The sequence below is a fragment of the Marmota flaviventris genome, chromosome 17, assembly GCF_047511675.1.
Source record: "Marmota flaviventris isolate mMarFla1 chromosome 17, mMarFla1.hap1, whole genome shotgun sequence".
NCBI lineage: Eukaryota > Metazoa > Chordata > Mammalia > Rodentia > Sciuridae > Marmota > Marmota flaviventris.
The window spans coordinates 16389529-16408642 of record NC_092514.1 but is presented as its reverse complement, the minus strand read 5'-3'; the positions used below and the strand labels follow the sequence as shown (position 1 = coordinate 16408642).

Genomic DNA, 19114 nt, shown 5'->3' with positions numbered 1-19114 from the left:
GTTCTGCCCTGCTTTTTCCTTTAGCTTGCTGAGGGGAAGCACACAGCCCTCACACCTGGCTGTGTGATAAAGCTAGTCAAGTTTTTTGTTCCTGCTTGAAGTGAGAAGGGAAGTTGAAATGTGAACTGGGAACCGTAGTTAGCTCTTCCTAGAAGTGGAGAGAGCAATGTAAAATTGCCAGGGATAATACACTTTGAAAAAACCACTTTCTTTCTTTTTTTTTAATATTTTTTTAGTTGTAAATGGATCTTTTATTTATTTATTTAAATGTGGTGCTGAGGATCGAACCCAGGGCCCACATGCCAGGCAACTGCTCTTCCACTGAGCCACAATTCCAGCCCCAAGAAACCACTCTCTTGATATAGGCATCAGCAAAAGAAGTTGTTAGGTATCAAGGTACATGGTGAGAGTCACTGTGGGAGTATCTTGTGGCTCATTTTCATTATCCATTCTGAGAAAACAGCAGCTTTTTTTCTTCTTTTTTTCCTTTCTTTTGGATACTGGGGATTGAACCTAGGGGTGCTTTACCACTGAGCTATATCCCCAGCCCTTTTTTAAATTTTTTATTTTGAAATGATTTTGCTAAGTTTTGCTGAGGCTAGCCTCGGATTTGCCATTCTCCTGTTTTAGCCTCTGAGCCACTGGGATTACAGGCTTGCACTGCTGGGAGCCATTAGCCAAGTAGGTATGACAATTTCCTTGCCAGCCTACCCCATGTTGCTTAGTGGAAGGACTCGTGGAAATAGGACATTTTGCAGTGACATTGCATGTAGGTGACCTTGCTCAAGGACCAGGGCGGATCCAGGTTTAGGGTGTTCCCGGTTTAGGATAATTGGGTTTAGGGCATTCTGGTTTAGGGCATTCCAGGTTTAAGATTATTCCTGCTGGGAATAGGGCGTATCCTGCTGCCTGAGTTCCCCTTGTTGCACCACCATGCTTGACAATAAATGTCTATTTTTAAGACCTTAGCAGAAGGTTTTGAATAAAATATTTTGTTTAAATGACTTGACCACTGTTCATATGTAGAGTTAATGATAGGTAGGTTTCTGGAAGGGGAACTAGTCGAGAATAGAGGAGAGATCTATAAATAAGTGAGTCATTTCTTATAAAGAAGAAAAATATGCCAGCTACATAGGATGACCTTAGACAACAATTTAGATAACATGCCAAAGGCTGAGAGCACTGATGAGTTGAGGGCCTTTTATTCCTATCAGTTTCTAGGTGGAGTTCAAAGAAGAAGCATATAGGATGTAAGCAGAGAACTCTAGACTGGAGTTTTATTTGGGGTGAGTTTAGGGGGAGAATTAAAACTAGCTTTCCTTACGTTTTTAGTTACTGCAGAATTTGGTGCCAGAGGTTTGGAGTGACATCAAGTCAGATACTATACAAAGGGTTCTCATTGAAGTCCTGGTACTGGTCTCTGCTGTCCTAGTCACAGCTTCTTCATTTTCATCAAGTCCTCTCTGCATTTTGATTGGACAGTAGAACTTCCGAGGGCCTTTGACTTCAAGTTGTCTAAAGAGCTTTAAGTTTGATTGGTACCAGGAAACGTTTTGGCTGAGGTCAATCTTCCTAGGAAGAGTATCAAATAGAAGTAGATGTTGGTGGAACTGAACTGCTCAGGTAAGAAGCCAATAAAAACCAATAAAACACAGGAAAGTAATACAATTTATAATCTTGTAGATGTGAAAGCTTTTATAGTATCCATTAATAATTAACCTTTAAGTACTTTTCATTCTGTTTTGTTGAGAGAATCATAAGGTAGAAGACAAGGCCAGGTCCTGAGGCTTAGAAAGCCTGATACGAGTCCGGAGAGGAATTTTTTTTTTTTTTTTTTGTAGCTGTAAACAGCATAAATGTATTTGTTAATTTTATGTGGTGCTGAGCATTGAACACAGTGCCTCAGACATGCCAGGCAAGCGCTGTGCAGCTACAGCCCCACACTGGAGGAATTTTTTTATAGGCCTCTTGCCCTACTGGGAACATTTTGTGGCAGCTTCTTCCTGCCCCCATGTCTTGGCTGAAAAGGGTCCCTGCTACCAAGGTTTGGGTCCAGAGCAGAAAGGGGATGCTTTTGTTCTAAGAATAGAGTAGCTCAGCAGGGTCATTAGCTCTTCCCTGGGAAGGCACTAGAGGAAAAGGTTGAGATTTATAGTGCTTCTTCTGGTAAGAAAGTAGAGGCAACATGGAAGAGCAAAAATCAAAACTAAGCTCCTACATAGAGGGGGAATTTCATTTTTTGGAACCCAGGGACACTTAGCCACTGATCCACATGCCCAAGTCCTTCTTTATTTTTCATTCTGAGATGGTGTCTCAAAAGAATTGTGAAGGGCCTCGAGTTGCTTTGAGTTCTCTTGTCTCAGCTTCATGAGCCACTGGGGTTACAGGTGTGCACTGCCTTGCCCAGCCTGAAGGAGAAATTTCTGTCATATTCCTCTGCATCTCTTTATAGAAATCAGGGAGTCAATCTGCATGCTTGGATGTCATCTTCAGTTGACCGAGGGTCCAGAACTAGAGTCAGTCTAAATATTGCCATGGCTAAAAGTTTCATTACTTTGGAAAACTTTTATCAAAGACTTATAGTTTGAGAGAAGTAATATACAATCAAAAGCTCCCCAGAAGCTACATGAATGCAGCAATCCCTAGTGCAGAGGGAGCTGAGCTTCCCTTTGTTAGGTCATACTTCATATTACTTTGATCAGGTGTGGGCTTTCCCATGCTTACTCATTTGAGACTGATAGTGGGAGATGATGAAAGACCACTGGTTATGTCAGTTGTGAAAATTTTTACAGCATTCCTAGCTTTTCATGTGTTAATTTACCTTAAATAGATTACTTTAGAAAAAATTTTGAGAATTGGTAGATTGATAGCCCAGAGGTACTTTAAGCATAATTCCCACTTTCCTTTACCAATAACGCTGAAACCTGAGCTGGAAAGATGGAGGTAAAAGGAGAGTTTGAGAAAAGGTAAATGGTTGATTATTGATCTTTGTTTCACAGACAAGAATTTGCTCTCGCTGGCTATGAATTCTGCATTTCAACTTTAGAGGAAAAAATTGAACGAGAAAAGGAATTATCAGAAGATGTTATGTCAGGTAGGAAACCGGACTCTTCTGGATGTTGTGTTTTCTCCACAAAAGGCTTATGTCTGTATCAGGGAGGGTAAGATATCCATTGTTCACTGTGACTCTAATATTATGAAGTCTGGAATAAGATGGGATATTTTGTTTGAATGATTTGATAGCTCTTTTGTTTGTATTTTTTATTTGAACTGTTCTTTGAAGATGTGTTCATAAATTATCAGTCAATTTTTATCTATATATAACCTCTAAGAAATTGGGAAGCAGAAAGGGAAGGCCTTTCTCTTACCTCTTAGTTCAACTACTAGATTTCTTTCTTTCTTTTTTTTTTTGGTGGTGGTGGGGTGCTGGGAATTTAACCCAGAGCTTTGTGTATGTGAGGCAAGCCCTCTACCAACTGAGCTATATCCCCGGCCCCTCAACTACCAGTCAGAATGCAATAATTACCTTTCTTAATAGCAGCAGGTTAAGGAAAGACAGAAAGAAGCTTTGCGTTTTTTCCACACTTGTAGAAACTGGAAATGGAATGAGGTTGGCTGGAACCCTTCAAAGGGTGTGCCATTTTGGGTTTCTTAATTTTGTTTAAAGTATTGGGAGTTTTCAGATTTGACATTTGTTCAGTAACTTCTTTCATACCTGCTGTATGCCAAGAGCTAGTGAGATATTAGGGATCCCGTGGTCAAGTCTAGTTCATGAAGTAAGACACCACAATAGAGTTGTCTTCTAATTCTCTCTTGAACATACGTCAGTTTTTCTTCTCCATCACTCTACTGAAGCCACTTCTCTCAGAGTCACCAAATCTAGCAGTCATTTTCTCAATCCTTAGCTTTCTTATTCATTAGCAGCTTTGACTTGGGATGAATCTCTTCTACTGGAAATACATTTCTTTGATTTCGGGGCACCTTACTCGTGTCTTTCCCTTACTGACCTCAAGTGGTGGTGGACTTCAGAGCTGTCCACACTCTCCACTTTTCCCTCTGCCCTCATGCCCTAGGAGAGACCATGTACTCTCATACTTTTTAGATTTACATCTTCAGCCCCAGCTTGCACCTGAATAGCAGACTTATGGGTATAATTGCCTACCTGTCATCTTGACTGGTGAATGGTCATCTCACACTTAACATATCTATAATGGATCTTTTCAATTCTGTCACTCACAAATTTGTTTCTCCACAAGTCAGTCCAGGTTAGTAAGTGGCACTAATAATCATCCAGTTGCTTAGCCATAAAGCTTTGGCCCAGTTGCTTTGGACCTATAAGGCCCTCTGTGATCTGTCCCCCACCAGCATTTCCTACATCATCCATTGCACTCTCCTTGCTCATTCCATTCTTACCACACTGAATCTCTGTTGTTCTTGCACATCCCAAGTTCATGCCATCTTCCTTTTTTTTTTATTTTTTTATTTTTGCAGGGGGTGGGGTAGTACCGGGGATTGAACTCAGGGGTCCTCAACCACTGAGCCACAACCCCAGCTCTATTTTGTATTTTCTTTAGAGACAGGGTCTCACTGAGTTGCTTAGCACCTTGCCATTGCTGAGGCTGGCTTTGAACTTGGGATCTTCCTGTCTCAGCTTCCTGAGATACTGGGATTACAGGCGTGTGCTACCTTATCCCACCATGCCATCTTTAAGGCCTTTTTGCTTAATATTTTCTCTGTCTAGATTATTCTCTCATATTCTTCCATGGATAGCTGCCTCACTTTATTCAGATCTCTGCTCAGATATTTCTTCAGGGGCTTATCCTGACTAAAACAATCATCTCTTCCTACCTAGTATTATTTACCTCTTTAACTTTCCTTCATCATGCTTTAAAGTAGAGATCTGTGTTTTGTGCTTGTCTGAATTACCAATAAAAGTATATTTTTGTTCAAGCATTTTTAGTTTTTGTCTTTCCTATCAAAGAGGGATCAAGACATCATCTGGGGGCTGGGGCTGTAGCTCAGTGGTAGAGTGCTTGCCTTGCAAATGTGAGGCACTGGGTTCAATCCTTCAATCCTCAGCACCACATAATAAATAAATATAATGTGTCTAAGAAATATTTTTTAAAAAATCTGTTTTGCTATTACTAAATCCTCAGAACCTATAGTAGTGCCTGACATATAATAGAAGCTCAGAAGACTCAAGAAAAATGAGTAAGCAAATACAATTTTAGTGTAGTGTGGAAGTGCTATAAGGAAACTAACAAAAGGTGCAAAAACAAATCTAACCATCAAGTGTGTGAACTAACTACTAGTCGAACGCTTGACCCTAGTGTAGGAGTGTATATCTATCTTTTTCAATTCCAAAAACCCAGTTATCATTTTAAAAAAATGAAGAAAAGCCTAAAGAAAAATGTAAAGGTCATCATCCTTAATCCTGCTGCTAAGAAAGAACTATTTTTTAGAGTATGTCTTTTTTGGCTTTTCCACTCATCCTGAGTGTTTTTTTTTTTCTTGGTGCTGAGAATTGAACCCAGGGCCTTGTGCATGCAAGGCAAGCATGCTACCAACTGAACTACATCCCCAGCCCCTATAACCTAATTTATGAGACTGACGCGCTACCTACTGCGCTAACGAGGCACCTCCTATAACCTAATTTAAAAAAAAATTTTTTTTTTTAGTTTTAGATGGACACAATACCTTTATTTATTTATTTATTTTTATGTGGTGCTGAGGATCGAACCTGGCGCCCCATACGTGCGAGGCAAGTGCTCTGCTACTGAGCCACAATCCCAGCCCTAACCTGATTTTTAAAAAAAATACAAATTTTAGTTGTAAATGGACCTTTATTTTGTTTATATGTGGTGCTGAGACTTGAACCCTGGGCCTCACACATGGCTAGGCAAGGGCTCTACCACTGAGCCACACCCCTAGCCCCCTAACCTGATTTTTAATAGCTAGTAAATGTAATATGGAAATACTTTTCCTAGATAAAGAAATTCTTGCTGGATAGAGCAAGCTAATTTCTATTGTAAACATATAATTTTATTTCTAGAGAAATAAATTCTTTCTCAGGTTTGTACAAAGCAAATCATTTATCAAAGAAAACATTACTAAAAATCATATTAAAAACTTGGTCTGACTGGGCATGGTGGTACATGCCTGTAATCCCAGCGGCTCAGGAGGTCAAGGCAGGAGGATTTCGAGTTTAAAGCCAGCCTCAGCAAAAAAGCAAGTTGCTAAGCAACTCAGTGAGACCCTGACTCTAAGTAAAATACAAAATAGGGCTGGGGATGTGGTTTAGTGGTCAAGTGCCCCTGAGTTCAATCCCTGGTACCAAAAACAACAACTACAAAAAACAAACTAAAAAGAAACCTGGTCTGGAGTCTTTGCTTCCCTGTGTTGTAGATCTATATGTGATTACTGAGGAAATGTGTATAAAAATCTATGTGAAAATATCAGTTACAAAATAGTATAATTAATAAGACCCTAATTTTCTAAAATACTGAAGATTAAATATAGGCAGAGAACAGGGGTTGAATGATCTTTATCAAAATGTAGACAGTGACTTTCCCTGATTGGTAAATTTATAGGAGATTTATATTTCATATGTTTTTCTGGATATTCTATAATTTTTTACTATAAATTTATATTTTTTCTCTTCAAACTTAATTTTTTTTTTTAAGTTGTTGATGGACCTTTATTTTATTTATTCATATGCAGTGCTGAGAATTGAACCCAGGGCCTCACGCATGCTAGTCAAGTGCTCTACCACTAAGGGGCAACCCCAGCCCTCAAACTTAATTTTTGTTGTTAACAATATATAGTATAAAAAAGTCAAATAGTATTTCAGGGCTTAATTTACAGTAGCATTTCCTTGCCACACTTCATTCCATCTATTTTCAACGCAACTAATTTCTTCTGATATTTACTTTCATATTTCTAAGTTATGTAAAATTTGCAATTTCTTGATTTATTATTTTAGGAAGCTATTGACTTATGGAAGAGTGAAGATTTAGCACAAGTTGTGCTTATGTACAAATATTCCCTTTGTTAAGTAGTGTTATCTGCTGAGCCAGGTGATGTGATTATATAACTATGTTTACAACTTTATGTACAACTTTTCATTTTTCTCTGGGATAACTTTTTTGGTTGCTTGGTTTTATATTTCTAGGACCTGTTATTCATTTTATCATAGTACTTGCTTTCTTCAGTTCCAGACCCTTAATGGTGTTCATGGAAGCTGGTTGGCTTCTCTCTCACTGGTATGTCTGGCTGTAGGCATTCAGTTGTCATTTCCCTTTTATGTGCTTAGTAACTTACCATTTTCTCTCTGCTTTGTATTGTCTGTAGTTTTTAAAAAAAATATTTATTTTTTAGTTGTAGGTGTACATAATACCTTTATTTTATTTTAATGTGGTGCTGAGAATCAAACCCAGTGCTTCATGTACGCTAAAAAAGCGCTCTACTACTGAGCCACACCCCAGCCCCTTGCCTGTAATTTTTTGGTATCATCTCCCTTGATTTTTCTCTACTTTCTTTAGCCTTATAGCTTTATAATGGCATATCTACATTGTAGTATAGTTCTCTGTTATTGGACATCAGTGTATTTATTTTTTTAAAATACATTCTTAGCATTGAACTTCTGGATCAAAAGTAATACATTTTAAGGTTGTTGATGAATATTGCCAAATTTTGAAATAACTGCTAGTTTACATTTTCTGTTTTACTATTTGTTTACTTTGTGACTTGGTCAAATTAATTAATTTCTTTGTGCTTTGATCTTTAGTGTGAGATTGAGTAATTTTCTCAGCAGATCTTTAGAATGATTGAATGAATTGATGTATATAAAGTATTATAATGATGCCTAATAATAATAGGTGCTCAAAAGTGTTAACTATTATTGGTTTTTATTGTTGTGATAAAACTGTGTCCCCCTTTTCCCAAAAATTCATTAATTTTTTTATAACCTTTGTAAGCCTGGTGATATGACATTGTTGTATAACCCAGCTTTTTTTTTTCTTCTCCTCCTTCGATAAGCAGTGAGGTGTGTATCATTTGTTTGTTTTCTTAAGTAAGACTATTAACCCTTGGTTTTCGAGTTCCCTCTCCTTATTTGTATTTATAAAGTGTTTTGATTTTTTTTTTTTCCAAATAGGAAATGTGAAACTAATGTTTGTATAGTTTAAAGAATAAGAACTAGAATTACTAGATCCTTGGATGCTGTGTGTCTCTGCACTGTGTGTGCCCAACCCCAGTCTCTTTTTCCTTGTTACTTCATTACCAAAAGCTCAGTTTCCTTGTCTGATTCCAATTTGATAAGGAGGACATGGTTTTGAGAAAAAGGAAAAAGAAGGTTTATTGCTTTGCTATTAAAGGAGAAGCACAGGGACTCCAGTTCCAGAGGCTGTGGTTCTGCCTATCAGGGAGAATAGAGGGTTTTTAAAGAAGCTCTTAAAAGGCTGCATTCCAGGTGTCCCTTGACAGGGGGTCCCAGGTATACTTCATAGATCTCTTTCCTGTGGGGGTATGTGCTCAAGGATAGATAACTTTGCCGTAGGATGGGAAAAGGTAATCTCTTGTTCCCTGCCCCAGATTAGGGAAGGGGAGAGGGAGGGAGAATAGGAAAAGGAAAAACATATCCCTTTTAAAATAATCCTTAACAGCATACTACAGGGACACAGCCACATCAATGTTTATAGCAGCACAATTCACAATAGCTAAATTGTGGAACCAACCTAGATAAAGAAACTGTGGTATATACACAATGGAATACTACTCAGCATTAAAAGAGAATAAAATCATGGCATTTACAGGTAAATGGATGGAGTTGGAGAATATCATGCTAAGCGAAGTAAGCCAATCTCCCAAAACCAAATGCCAAATGTTTTCTCTGTTATGAGGATGTTGATCCATATGGGGATGGGGGTCGGAGCATGGGAGGAATGGAGGAACTTTAAATAGGGCAAAGGGGAGGGAGGGGAAGAGAAGGAGGGACATGGGTGTAGGAAAGAATGAGATGGACATCATTACCCTAAGTTCATGTATGAACGAATGGTGTGACTCTATTTTGTGTACAACCAAAGATATGAAAAATTGTGCTCTGTATGTGTACTATGAATTGAAATGCATTCTGCTGTCATATATAACAAGTTAGAATAAATTAAAAAAAAAAGCCTTTGAGCAGTGTGGGTGAAGTGGACCACTGTTACACCCTTCCTGTTATCAGGTGGAATTATTATTTATAGGAGCAAGAGGCTAGTTCCCACTGCATCTTGCACCCCACAAATATTCAGAGATAAATTGAAAGAAAATAGGTTTTATTCAAAACCTGCTTTGAAGGAAGGTTGAAGAAATTTTTTAATCCAAAATTTCATCTCTAGAGGCTCTGGGGAAGGAAATCTTTCAAAGAAGAGGCAAAGAGGAAACATAATGGGACAAAAGGCAGGAAATATGCATATGCAGATTTTAGTATCCTGTGCAAACAGGCCACTTTTAGCTTCTTAGGTATCTCCTAGCGCCTTTACTCTCAGTGTAAGGAAATAAAGGTTGCATAAATACAATAATAAGGAAGTTGTCCTTCATTTCAGTCTGTTTCATTTCTACCCAAGATACTGCTCTCCTTAATTTTGCTAAAGCATTCATTTGCTTTTCTTTAGTTTTACTGCTGCATTTCTTTTTTTTTTTTTAATTCCTTTTCTTGTTTGTTTTTTATTTTGCCAGTAAGAAAAAAGATTTAATGTCACCATTCTTCAATCAATGGATTTCCATTGATCTGTTTCTTAGCTGATTACTATCAATTGTACACAGTTCTCATCAGAGCTGAGCATTTTCACATGAAGCTAATCAGTTTTTATTTAAAATTAATAATACATATATGTAGATTAAAACTAAACATAACCATATGTAATCTAACATGGGATATTCAAACAAAAAACTAAGAAAGTAGCCACTAGAAAGGAGACATGGAAGAAAAAAATTAAATGGAGATAATAAATTTTTTTAATCATTAAGACAACTGCTAGCAATGTATTCAGGACAACCAAAGTCAGAGAAAACATGTGAAACATGAAAAATTTCTTTCCAGTTGAATTAAATGTGTTTTAAGGAGAGAGGAACAAAAAAAAAAAAAAAACATGTTTTGTAATTTTGGAACACTGAAAAGTATCAAACATGGAATTAGTAATTTATCAAAAATCACACCCCAGATTTTCTTTTGATGGAATAAGAAAAACAGTTTTTTGAAACAAGGGCATGAAACAGACTTAAAATTGAAACTCATACTAACAATATTGTGTTTTTACTGAAAAATACTACTAGAGATAAAAATTAAGTTAAATTTCAGGTACTTTCCATTTAATGTGGGCAAAATTACAATGTTTACATAGCAAATATAAACTAGCAATTTATTTTCACTTATAAAGTATTTTAGGAAGACTTTACAGTCTTCAGTGCTCAAAATTAAAAAGCAATTTTAATTTTTTAATCAATTAATTTTCCATACCTAAGAATTATGATGGCAATGTAAAACAAAAGTTTAATTCTGCTGAACTAAAGCCCAAATACTGCTGCATTTCTTTAGAAGATATTTTTATGGTTCCTTATTAAAACTTACATAATGAATCACATAGTATGTATTCAGTTTAGGGATTTTTATGACTTGCATGAGACAAATCTTTTGGAATTCAATCAAAATTTCTTGGTTTATTTCTTTTGCTTTTACTAATTGTTAATCAATACTAACCGAATAACTATTCTATGCTGGGTGGTGTTCTAGGATTCCAGTAGCAGCAAGTAAAGCAAATGTCCCTGCTCTTCTGAAGCTTTATGCTTAGAAAAGTATTTTTTACCTTTAAAATAAGTTGAATATTCCCCCATCCTTCTAAGTTTCTCTTTAAACTTTTTATCTGGAATTTATTTTTGTGTGAAATTGATAACTACTTTTCTTTTTTCTCTTTCGGTATTGGTGATGGAACCCAGGGTCTCATCCATGCCACGCAAGCACTCTTACCACTAAGTTATGCCCCCAATCTTTTCTGTTTTCATTTTGAAACAGTCTTGCTAAGTTGCTCAGGCTGGCCCTCAAACTTGGGATCCTATTTCTCAGCCTTTCAAGTAGCTGGAATTCCAGATGTATGCCTCCACTCTAAGTTGATAACTACTTTCTTCAAGAGAATAATCATCATTAAGAAATTTGGTGTCTTGGGCTGGGGACATGGCTCAAGCAGTAGCGCGCTTGCCTGGCATGCGTGCGGCCCGGGTTCGATCCTCAATACCACATTCAAAGATGTTGTGTTCGCCGAAAACTAAAAAATAAATATTAAAAAATTCCTCTAAAAAAAAAAAGAAATGTGGTGTCTGACCTCCCTGCCCCTCACCCCCGCCTTAGGGCTTTCTATTCTGATTTATTCATTTGATGAGTCTTGTAGCAGTAAAAGTTGTTGAGTTTTATGAGTTACATATTTGAGTTATATTATAAAACATCTAACACATGCTCCTCTTTTAAAATTTCTTCCCATTTTCACATGAATTTTAGATTCTGAATTTCAGAACTGTTTTGTAAAGTTCCTAAAGTATTTTGAGACCAAAGTATTAGATTCATATTATATTGATATAAATTACTTGAGGAGATTGCCATCTGATTGAGTTAGAAAACCTTTACTACAAATAGTAGCAGAAAATGTCAAATAAATTAGATTAAACTGTACAGGCACTTTTTCTCAAGTAACTGGTAGTTCTGTGATTAGCCAGGCTGTTGAGTAAATCCTGAATGACCAGAATTGTCTATCATAATAACTTATGTTTGTACCTTTTGTATAATAACTTTATGTATCTGGATCATTGTATTTCTTTTCTAGTTCTTAATTTTATGGGTTTATTTCTTTTCTTTAAATTAGTAAGATTTTTCACATTGATTCTTCCTGCTCATACTCTTCTGAGTTATTTTCATTTTCATATTTTAAGTAATCAAAATATTTCTGGACATAATATTTGATTGGATGAGAACTTGAAATCTGGAGCTTGAATTTGGAGTTTGAATCCTGGATCTACCACTGATTAGCACTGTTATTGTGGACAAGATATTTTTCAGTTTCTTCATTGGTAAAACAAGAGTAATAATAGAAGCTACCTCAGAGAATTAAATGCCCTAAGATTGGTAAACATTATTTAAAAGTTTTATGGAACGCAATGTAGTTATCAAGCTAATTATTCAGTGGCTCCTCACCCTCAATTGATGATTTTCTAACCATTAAATTCATTGTATCTTCTTGATTTTGGCAATTTTGTTGATCTTTTCAAAGAGCCAGATTTTTGTTTCATTGTTTTTCTCTATGTTGTTTTTCGGTTTCACTTATTTCCACTCTAATCTTTATTACAGGCTTTATTTTGTGTGTCTCACCTTTCCCGCTAGTTTTCTAGGTTAAAAACTAGGCTAATATTTTTTCCTAAATAGGCCTTTGTAATTATAAAATCTACCTGCATCTAACAGATTTTGATACATTATAATTTCATTTTCATGTATCTCAAAGTACTTTCTAATTCTTATAATTTCTTTGAACCTTTGGCTATTTAGGAATGTATTTATTTTTATTTTTTTTTAATTTTAATATTTATTTTTTAGTTTTTGGCAGACACAACATCTTCGTTTGTATGTGGTGCTGAGGATCGAACCTGGGCCGCACGCATGCCAGGCGAGCGCGCTACTGCTTGAGCCACATCCCCAGCCCGGAATGTATTTATTAATTAACAAATATTTGTGAATTTCTCACATTTCCTTCTGTTGTTAATTCTCATTTTATACCATTGTGATCAGACAGTACACTTTATGTGAGGTCCAGTCCTTTTAAAGTTTGAGACTTGTTTTTATGGCTCCACATGTGGTTTATTCTGGTGAATGTTGCAAGTACAAATTTGAGACAAGTGTGTGTTGTCTTGTTGGTTGGAGTGTTTTATGTCTGTTAGGTCTAGTAGGTTGATAGTGTTGTTTTCCATATCCATATTTTGTCTAGTTTTTCAAGATGAAATTTTATTGTGATCTTTCTTCATTATATATATTTCTATGATCTGCTTAAACAATCCAAATATATATATGCATATACACATGAATATATGTACATTATATGTATATCTTTATTGCATATTATCCCTTCATCAGATAAATTATCTTTTCCCTATTTTTAAGTTTTTCCACAAATTTTAGTTTTATGATTAATACTGTATCTTATTCTTAGATTTTTCTTTTTTTTTTAATTGGTTGTTCAAAACATTACAAAGCTCTTGACATATCATATTTCATACATTTGATTCAAGTGGGTTATGAACTCCCATTTTTACCCCGTATACAGATTGCAGAATCGCATCGGTTACACATCCACGTTTTTACATATTGCCATACTAGTGACTGTTGTATTCTGCTTATTCTTAGATTTTTCTGAGTCATTTTTTCAGTGTCTTTTGTGAAAGTGGTGTTTTGTTTTTTTTAAACCTGAATCTCAGTTGTCTTGTGATAGGGAATCTTAAAATTAGTATGCAAAGTATTAGTCTAATTTTTGCATTTTAAAAACTGCTTTCCATTTTTGTTACTTCCTTTGTTCTCAGTCCCTCCTTTAGAGGATTTCCCTCATCAATCTCCATTTATAGTTTGGAGGAAAGGTTACATATATGATTTTCAGCTTTATCAGGAGTAACCTAAATTTTCTTTTTATATTTATTTAGACATATTTAGCTCATTACTGGGAAAAATGTCTGTTTTCACTGTCTTCTGTAAGATAAGCTGAATACACTTTGAACATTCTGCCTTTCCCTTTTCATTATCTGGAAGTATAGACTTAGTGGAAGTTACCGTAGAAGAGCATTTCGAAGGTGGTTTATTGGCTTGATATTTTCTAGGATTTGGCAGTCACATTAGTTATGGAGTTATCTCCGTGAGAATTGCCTGGTATATGGTGAATATTTTCAACATGAGTGTTTGATGAATGCTTCTCTTCTGCTTGTTTTGGACTTTTATTCAGGAATGTCATTCACCATTGGCATCTCTCCTCACATTTATCCTTTTTTAAAAAAATCTTTATTTATTTTTATGTGGTGCTATGGATAGAACCCAGTGCCTCTCATGTGTGAGGCAAGTGCTCTACCATGGAGCCACAGCCCCAGCCTCCACATTTATCCTGTTTTCTTGCATACATTTTGGAGATTTCTTCAGTGTGTTCCACATTACTAATTTATTATTTGGAAGAGTCAATTCTGTTTTTCTTCTTATGGTTCGTTTTAAAAATGTCAAAGGGCTGGGGACGTGGCTCAAGCGGTAGCGCGCTTGCTTGGCATGCGTGCGGCCCGGGTTTGATCCTCCGCACCACATAACAAAGATATTATGTCCGCCAAAAACTAAAAAAATTAAAAAAAATGTCAAGGAAAAGGAAGGTGTGAAGAATTTAACTAATACCCTATTTACCTTCCCCTCGGCTTTGTCAAATGTAAGTATTTTACAATATTTGCTGCTTATTTAGGTGAATTTAAACCCCCCCACATAATACTCTCCCTGCCTACATGTATCTATTATCCTGAATTGGGTCTTGTTTATCTATTTATTGTACTTGTATATATCAGTAAACAATATTTAATAGTGCTAATATGTTTTAAAACTTTGTATGAATGGCATCTGCAATTTGCTTTTTTTGTTTTTAAAGATTTATATTTTAGTTGTAGGTGGACACAATACCTTTATATTATTTTTATGTGGTCCTGAGGATTGAACCCAGTGTCTCACACATTCTAGGTGAGCATTCTTTCCTCTGAGCCACAACCCCAGCCCTGCAATTTGCTTTTTTTACTCAACTTTGTTATTGAGATGTATCTATGTTGATACTAAAAGCAGTTTTTTTTTTTTTCTAAACACAGAGGCTATTTACTTATGGAAGTACGACATGTCTTCTGGATTGAATCTGTCCAGAAGAGGCAACTTCCTCTCATTAATCCACTGTTGTGGGTGAGGGGGGAGCCTTTTTTCCACATTGACAAGGAGTGATACACTATAGAGATGGCTCTCACTCATTCATACACTAAAACTGCAGTATGGAAATCCGTGTTGTGAATATATCACAGTGTAAAATTTTTTTGATGATCTAGTGGGTATGAAAAAGAATTTCATTGTGGCATCAGTATGTTTCTGATCACTTGTAAAGCAGAACATCTTTTCATGTATTTATTGGCTGTTGAAATTTCCTGCTCTGAAAATTCTTTGTATCTTTTTTGAAAATTAGACTTCTATTTATAAATGATATTTGGGTTCCTTTTGACATAATTATACATATAAGGAATTTGATTTAATTCCCCATTCACTGTCCTGTTTCCTTCCCCGCTCCTCTGCTGATCTTTCTTTCACTCCTTTATTTTTGTTTGGTACTTTCTATGTATACAAAAGGGAGATATTCCCTTTGGTTTATGTATTATATGACATGGTTCTGTTAGATTCAGTTCATATTTCTTTCCCTTTCTTCCTCCTCCCCTCCACCTCATTCTCCTACTTCTATTCCACTGATGTTCCCTGTATCTTTATATTTGATACCCTTCCTCACTGCCCTCTTTCCCTTGTTTTGCTTTAGCTTCCACATAAGAGAAAAAAACATTTCCCTTATTTTGTTTTAGCTTCCACATAAGAGAAAAAACATTCCCTTGATTTTCTGAGTCAAGTTTATTTTTCTTAGCATGATTTTCTCCATTTCTGTCCATTTACTGGCAGATGCCATTATATCATTCTTTTTTTGGGGGGAGGGGCTGAGTAAAACTCCATTGTGTATTCATACCACATTTTGTTGAACCATTCATCTATTGATGGGCATCTGGGTTGATTCTATAATTTGACTATTGTGAATTGTGCTGCTATAAACACTGTATATATTTATAATATGCTGATTTTAGTTCTTTTGGATAAATATTGAGCAGGTTAGCTGGGTCGGATGGTGGTTTCCTTCATAGTTTTTTTGAGAAATCCCCATACTGCTTTCCAAAGTGGTGGTACTAATTTGCAGTACCAACAATGGTGTATGAGTATACCTTTTTCTCTCCCCAACCTCACCAGCATTTGTTGTTAATTTGTATCTTTGATAATTGCTATTCTGACTGGAGTGAGATGGAATTTTAGTGTAGTTTTGATTTGCATTTCCCTGATTGCTATAGATGTTGAACATTTTTTCATATATTTGTTGGCCATTTGTGTTTCTTGAGAAATTTGTTTAGTTCTTTTGTACATTTATTGATTGGTTATTTGTAGTTTTTGTGGTATTAGGGATTAAACCCAGGGCCTTGTGAATGCTAAGCACACATTCTACACTGAGCCACATTCCCAGCCCCCTTGCTTATTTTTTAAGGAATTTTTGTTTCTTAGCGATTTGTAAGAGTTCTTTGTGTATTTGAACTTCTTATGGTTTTGTGGGTTACATAACTTTTTTGTGGCTTGTCTTTTTACTTTAGTGCATTTGATACATAGATTATAATTTGGATGTTAATAAGATGCTTTTGATATTTTCTTTGATGGTTGTTGCTTTATGTGTCATTTAATAAAGTCCTTTACTCTTCTAAGGTTATAAAGATATTCTCTTCTAAATATTTGCCATTTTTTACATTTAGTCTTCAGTTTTCCTTAGAGCTTATTTGTTTTTAGGATAACAAAAACTTTTTTACTAAAACATAAGCTCTACAGAAGTTTTCACTTATGTTATACAAAATGGTCACAAGTTGTTTTTGAAGGGGGGAAATCTATACTTGACAGCAAAATCATAGTGTCATTAGTAAGGGCTGATGTTTGTTTAATATTCCCATTTTGGTTTGGTTAAGCTTGCTGATCAGCAGCATTCTGCATAAGTTAGACTTGGCTAGAGAATACATTTTAATTTATTTAAAATGATTTTTTTTTAGTTGTAGCTGGACACAATACATTTCTTTTATTTGTGTATTTTTATGTGGTGCCAGGGATCGAACTCAGTGCCTCATGCATGCTAGGCAAGCGCTCTGCCCACTGAGCCACAACCCCGGCCCCTAGAGAGTACATTTTAAAGAACTAGGTTAGGTGCTTTTAACGAATGCATCAGATTACCATAAAAAGTGTGTGTGGGGGGGTGGTTGTGGAGCGCGTGGGGAGAAGCCCACAAAATTAAAACAAATCTACCATCCCTCAAAAGTAACATAAACCCCCTTGTAGCTAACTCTTGACAGCTACCTTTATTCATAGTGCTTGTATTTATTTATTTTTATTTTTATTTTTTAGTTATAGGCGGACAAAATATCTTTATTTTATATTTATGTGATGCTGAGGATCGAACCCAGTGCCTCACGCATGTTAGGCGAGTGCTCTACCTCTGAGCCACAACCCCAGCCCCAGTGCTTTATATTTAAACCATGGTTGGGGAAATGAATAAAAAGCAGAAAGCCATTGCTTGTGCTTTATAATAGGGAATCAGGACAATACAGATTTGCTAATGTGTATTTAATCACCATAGCATTTGAGGTTTTATTCTGTAATGTTTCTGAGACCATACACATTAAATGCAAACCAAAAGATAAGAAGTTCTTGGTAGAATGGAAGCGATGCATACTTACTGATTGGACCAGTTTAAATATTATTCATGGCATTCAGCCTAGTTCATGGTCTGGCTGTTCATAGGACTTGGGCTTCATTGGTCTACCACTGCTCCACTACATTGCTAATGGACCCTCAGGATGAGGGACACTTAATGAAGCCTGAATGCCTAGCAGAACTGTGTGGATCTGCAGAGCTGGGGACCATTTATCTTTCAGAATATCCAAACATTATCATCCCAAGTTATCTATATTAGGATTATAAATTTTGGTTATGAGATATACTTTAGGTGCTGATATGGGCTATTTTCTGGAATGAATAGTTCAAGCTTTAAAGGCTGTCCTTCAAAAGAAAAATCTTTGGGGATAGCCATGACCCCATGAAAATAATAGCTTCTGCTCTCCTCTGGTTCTGCTGTAATGTCAGCAACTGGTTCTGCCAGCAAAGGCTAGGTTTCCTGATGATCCTGCAGGGCAGACTTCCTAAAGGCCGTCTTGTCAGGTTCCCAAGTTGGCCTCTGGACTGGTGTCTCTCTCTGCTCCCTACATGCAGGAGTCTAGAGTTGATTGTTTTAAAATATGCCATGAGATAGGGATAAAATTTCCTCCTCCTCTACCACCACCACCACCACCAGGATGGCTAGTTGCCCAGGCCTGTTATTAGTCCATCCTTTTCTAATGATTTTTTTGAGTTTTCATAGATTCATGAGATACTAATTGTTGTTTAATTCTGTAATTATAATTTTCAGTTTCATAATATCTTTTTCTCATATTTAGTTAAGTACTTGTGTTGTTTATTAATTTGTTCAGTTTTTGAACCATTCAGTGAAGAGAAAGCAGAGAGCCTATTATGTGCCAGATACTCCAGGCATGAGCTCCAGCTATAAATGAAGTCACTGCCCTCAGGGAGCTAAATTCCTAATAAAGGAAAAAGACATGTAATAAAGCTCTTCCAGTAATTGATAATTTGTCCAATGAGAGAGTGGCTTTTTGCTTATGAGGGGATATGCATATAGGGAATGTATTTTATACAAGGACTTCAGATGTGTTTCTCCATTTTACACAAGTCAAAGGCTGTATTAATTCCTGGAATACAGAAACACCCAGGTCACCCTACAAAGCCAGCAAAAACTGTGTTTTTTGCTGTGTGCTGTGTCAGTTCACATGCTTTCTTCTCAGGGTTTTAACTTTTCTATTTTATCTAACATTTCTAGGTATCTGAAGCAGAAGGGTTTCTGACTATCAGTCATATTACTGGGACCAAAAACCTTAGGTTAGTTTCTATTTTCCTCCTTAATTAAAACCATTGTGTCTTCAGGAAGTGCTAGTGGTTGATTAACAAGAGGTTTGATTTAGCAAAAAATCAAAGATGTTCCTGGAATTTGGGCAGCTGATATTTTTTAGTTCTGAAGACCTTTTTAGACTTTTCTTTATTGTTATTGGTGTTTAGGGAGGGATATGAGAGGGTGATTAGAGAGGTCTGTGCTTGTTTTCCTAAAGGAGATACTTTTTTTTTTTTAATTAATATAGTTTTATAAATGCA

The 19114-nt window shown here is 36.1% G+C and overlaps 1 protein-coding gene across 7 annotated transcripts in view; it reads left to right on the top strand.

The window, feature by feature from the left end:
• Ttc19 (tetratricopeptide repeat domain 19) overlaps window positions 1-19114 on the top strand; it is a 45115-nt gene that overhangs the window by 4304 nt on the left and 21697 nt on the right. For all 7 annotated transcript variants that reach the window (XR_011704881.1, XR_011704878.1, XR_011704879.1 and 4 more), the window contains exon 7: window positions 3000-3094. Coding sequence is in view for 2 of the 7 variants with exons in the window: in XM_071603071.1 (XP_071459172.1) it covers window positions 3000-3094 (95 nt within the window). In the remaining 5 variants the exon portion in view is untranslated. The remainder of the gene's footprint in view (window positions 1-2999; window positions 3095-19114) is intronic.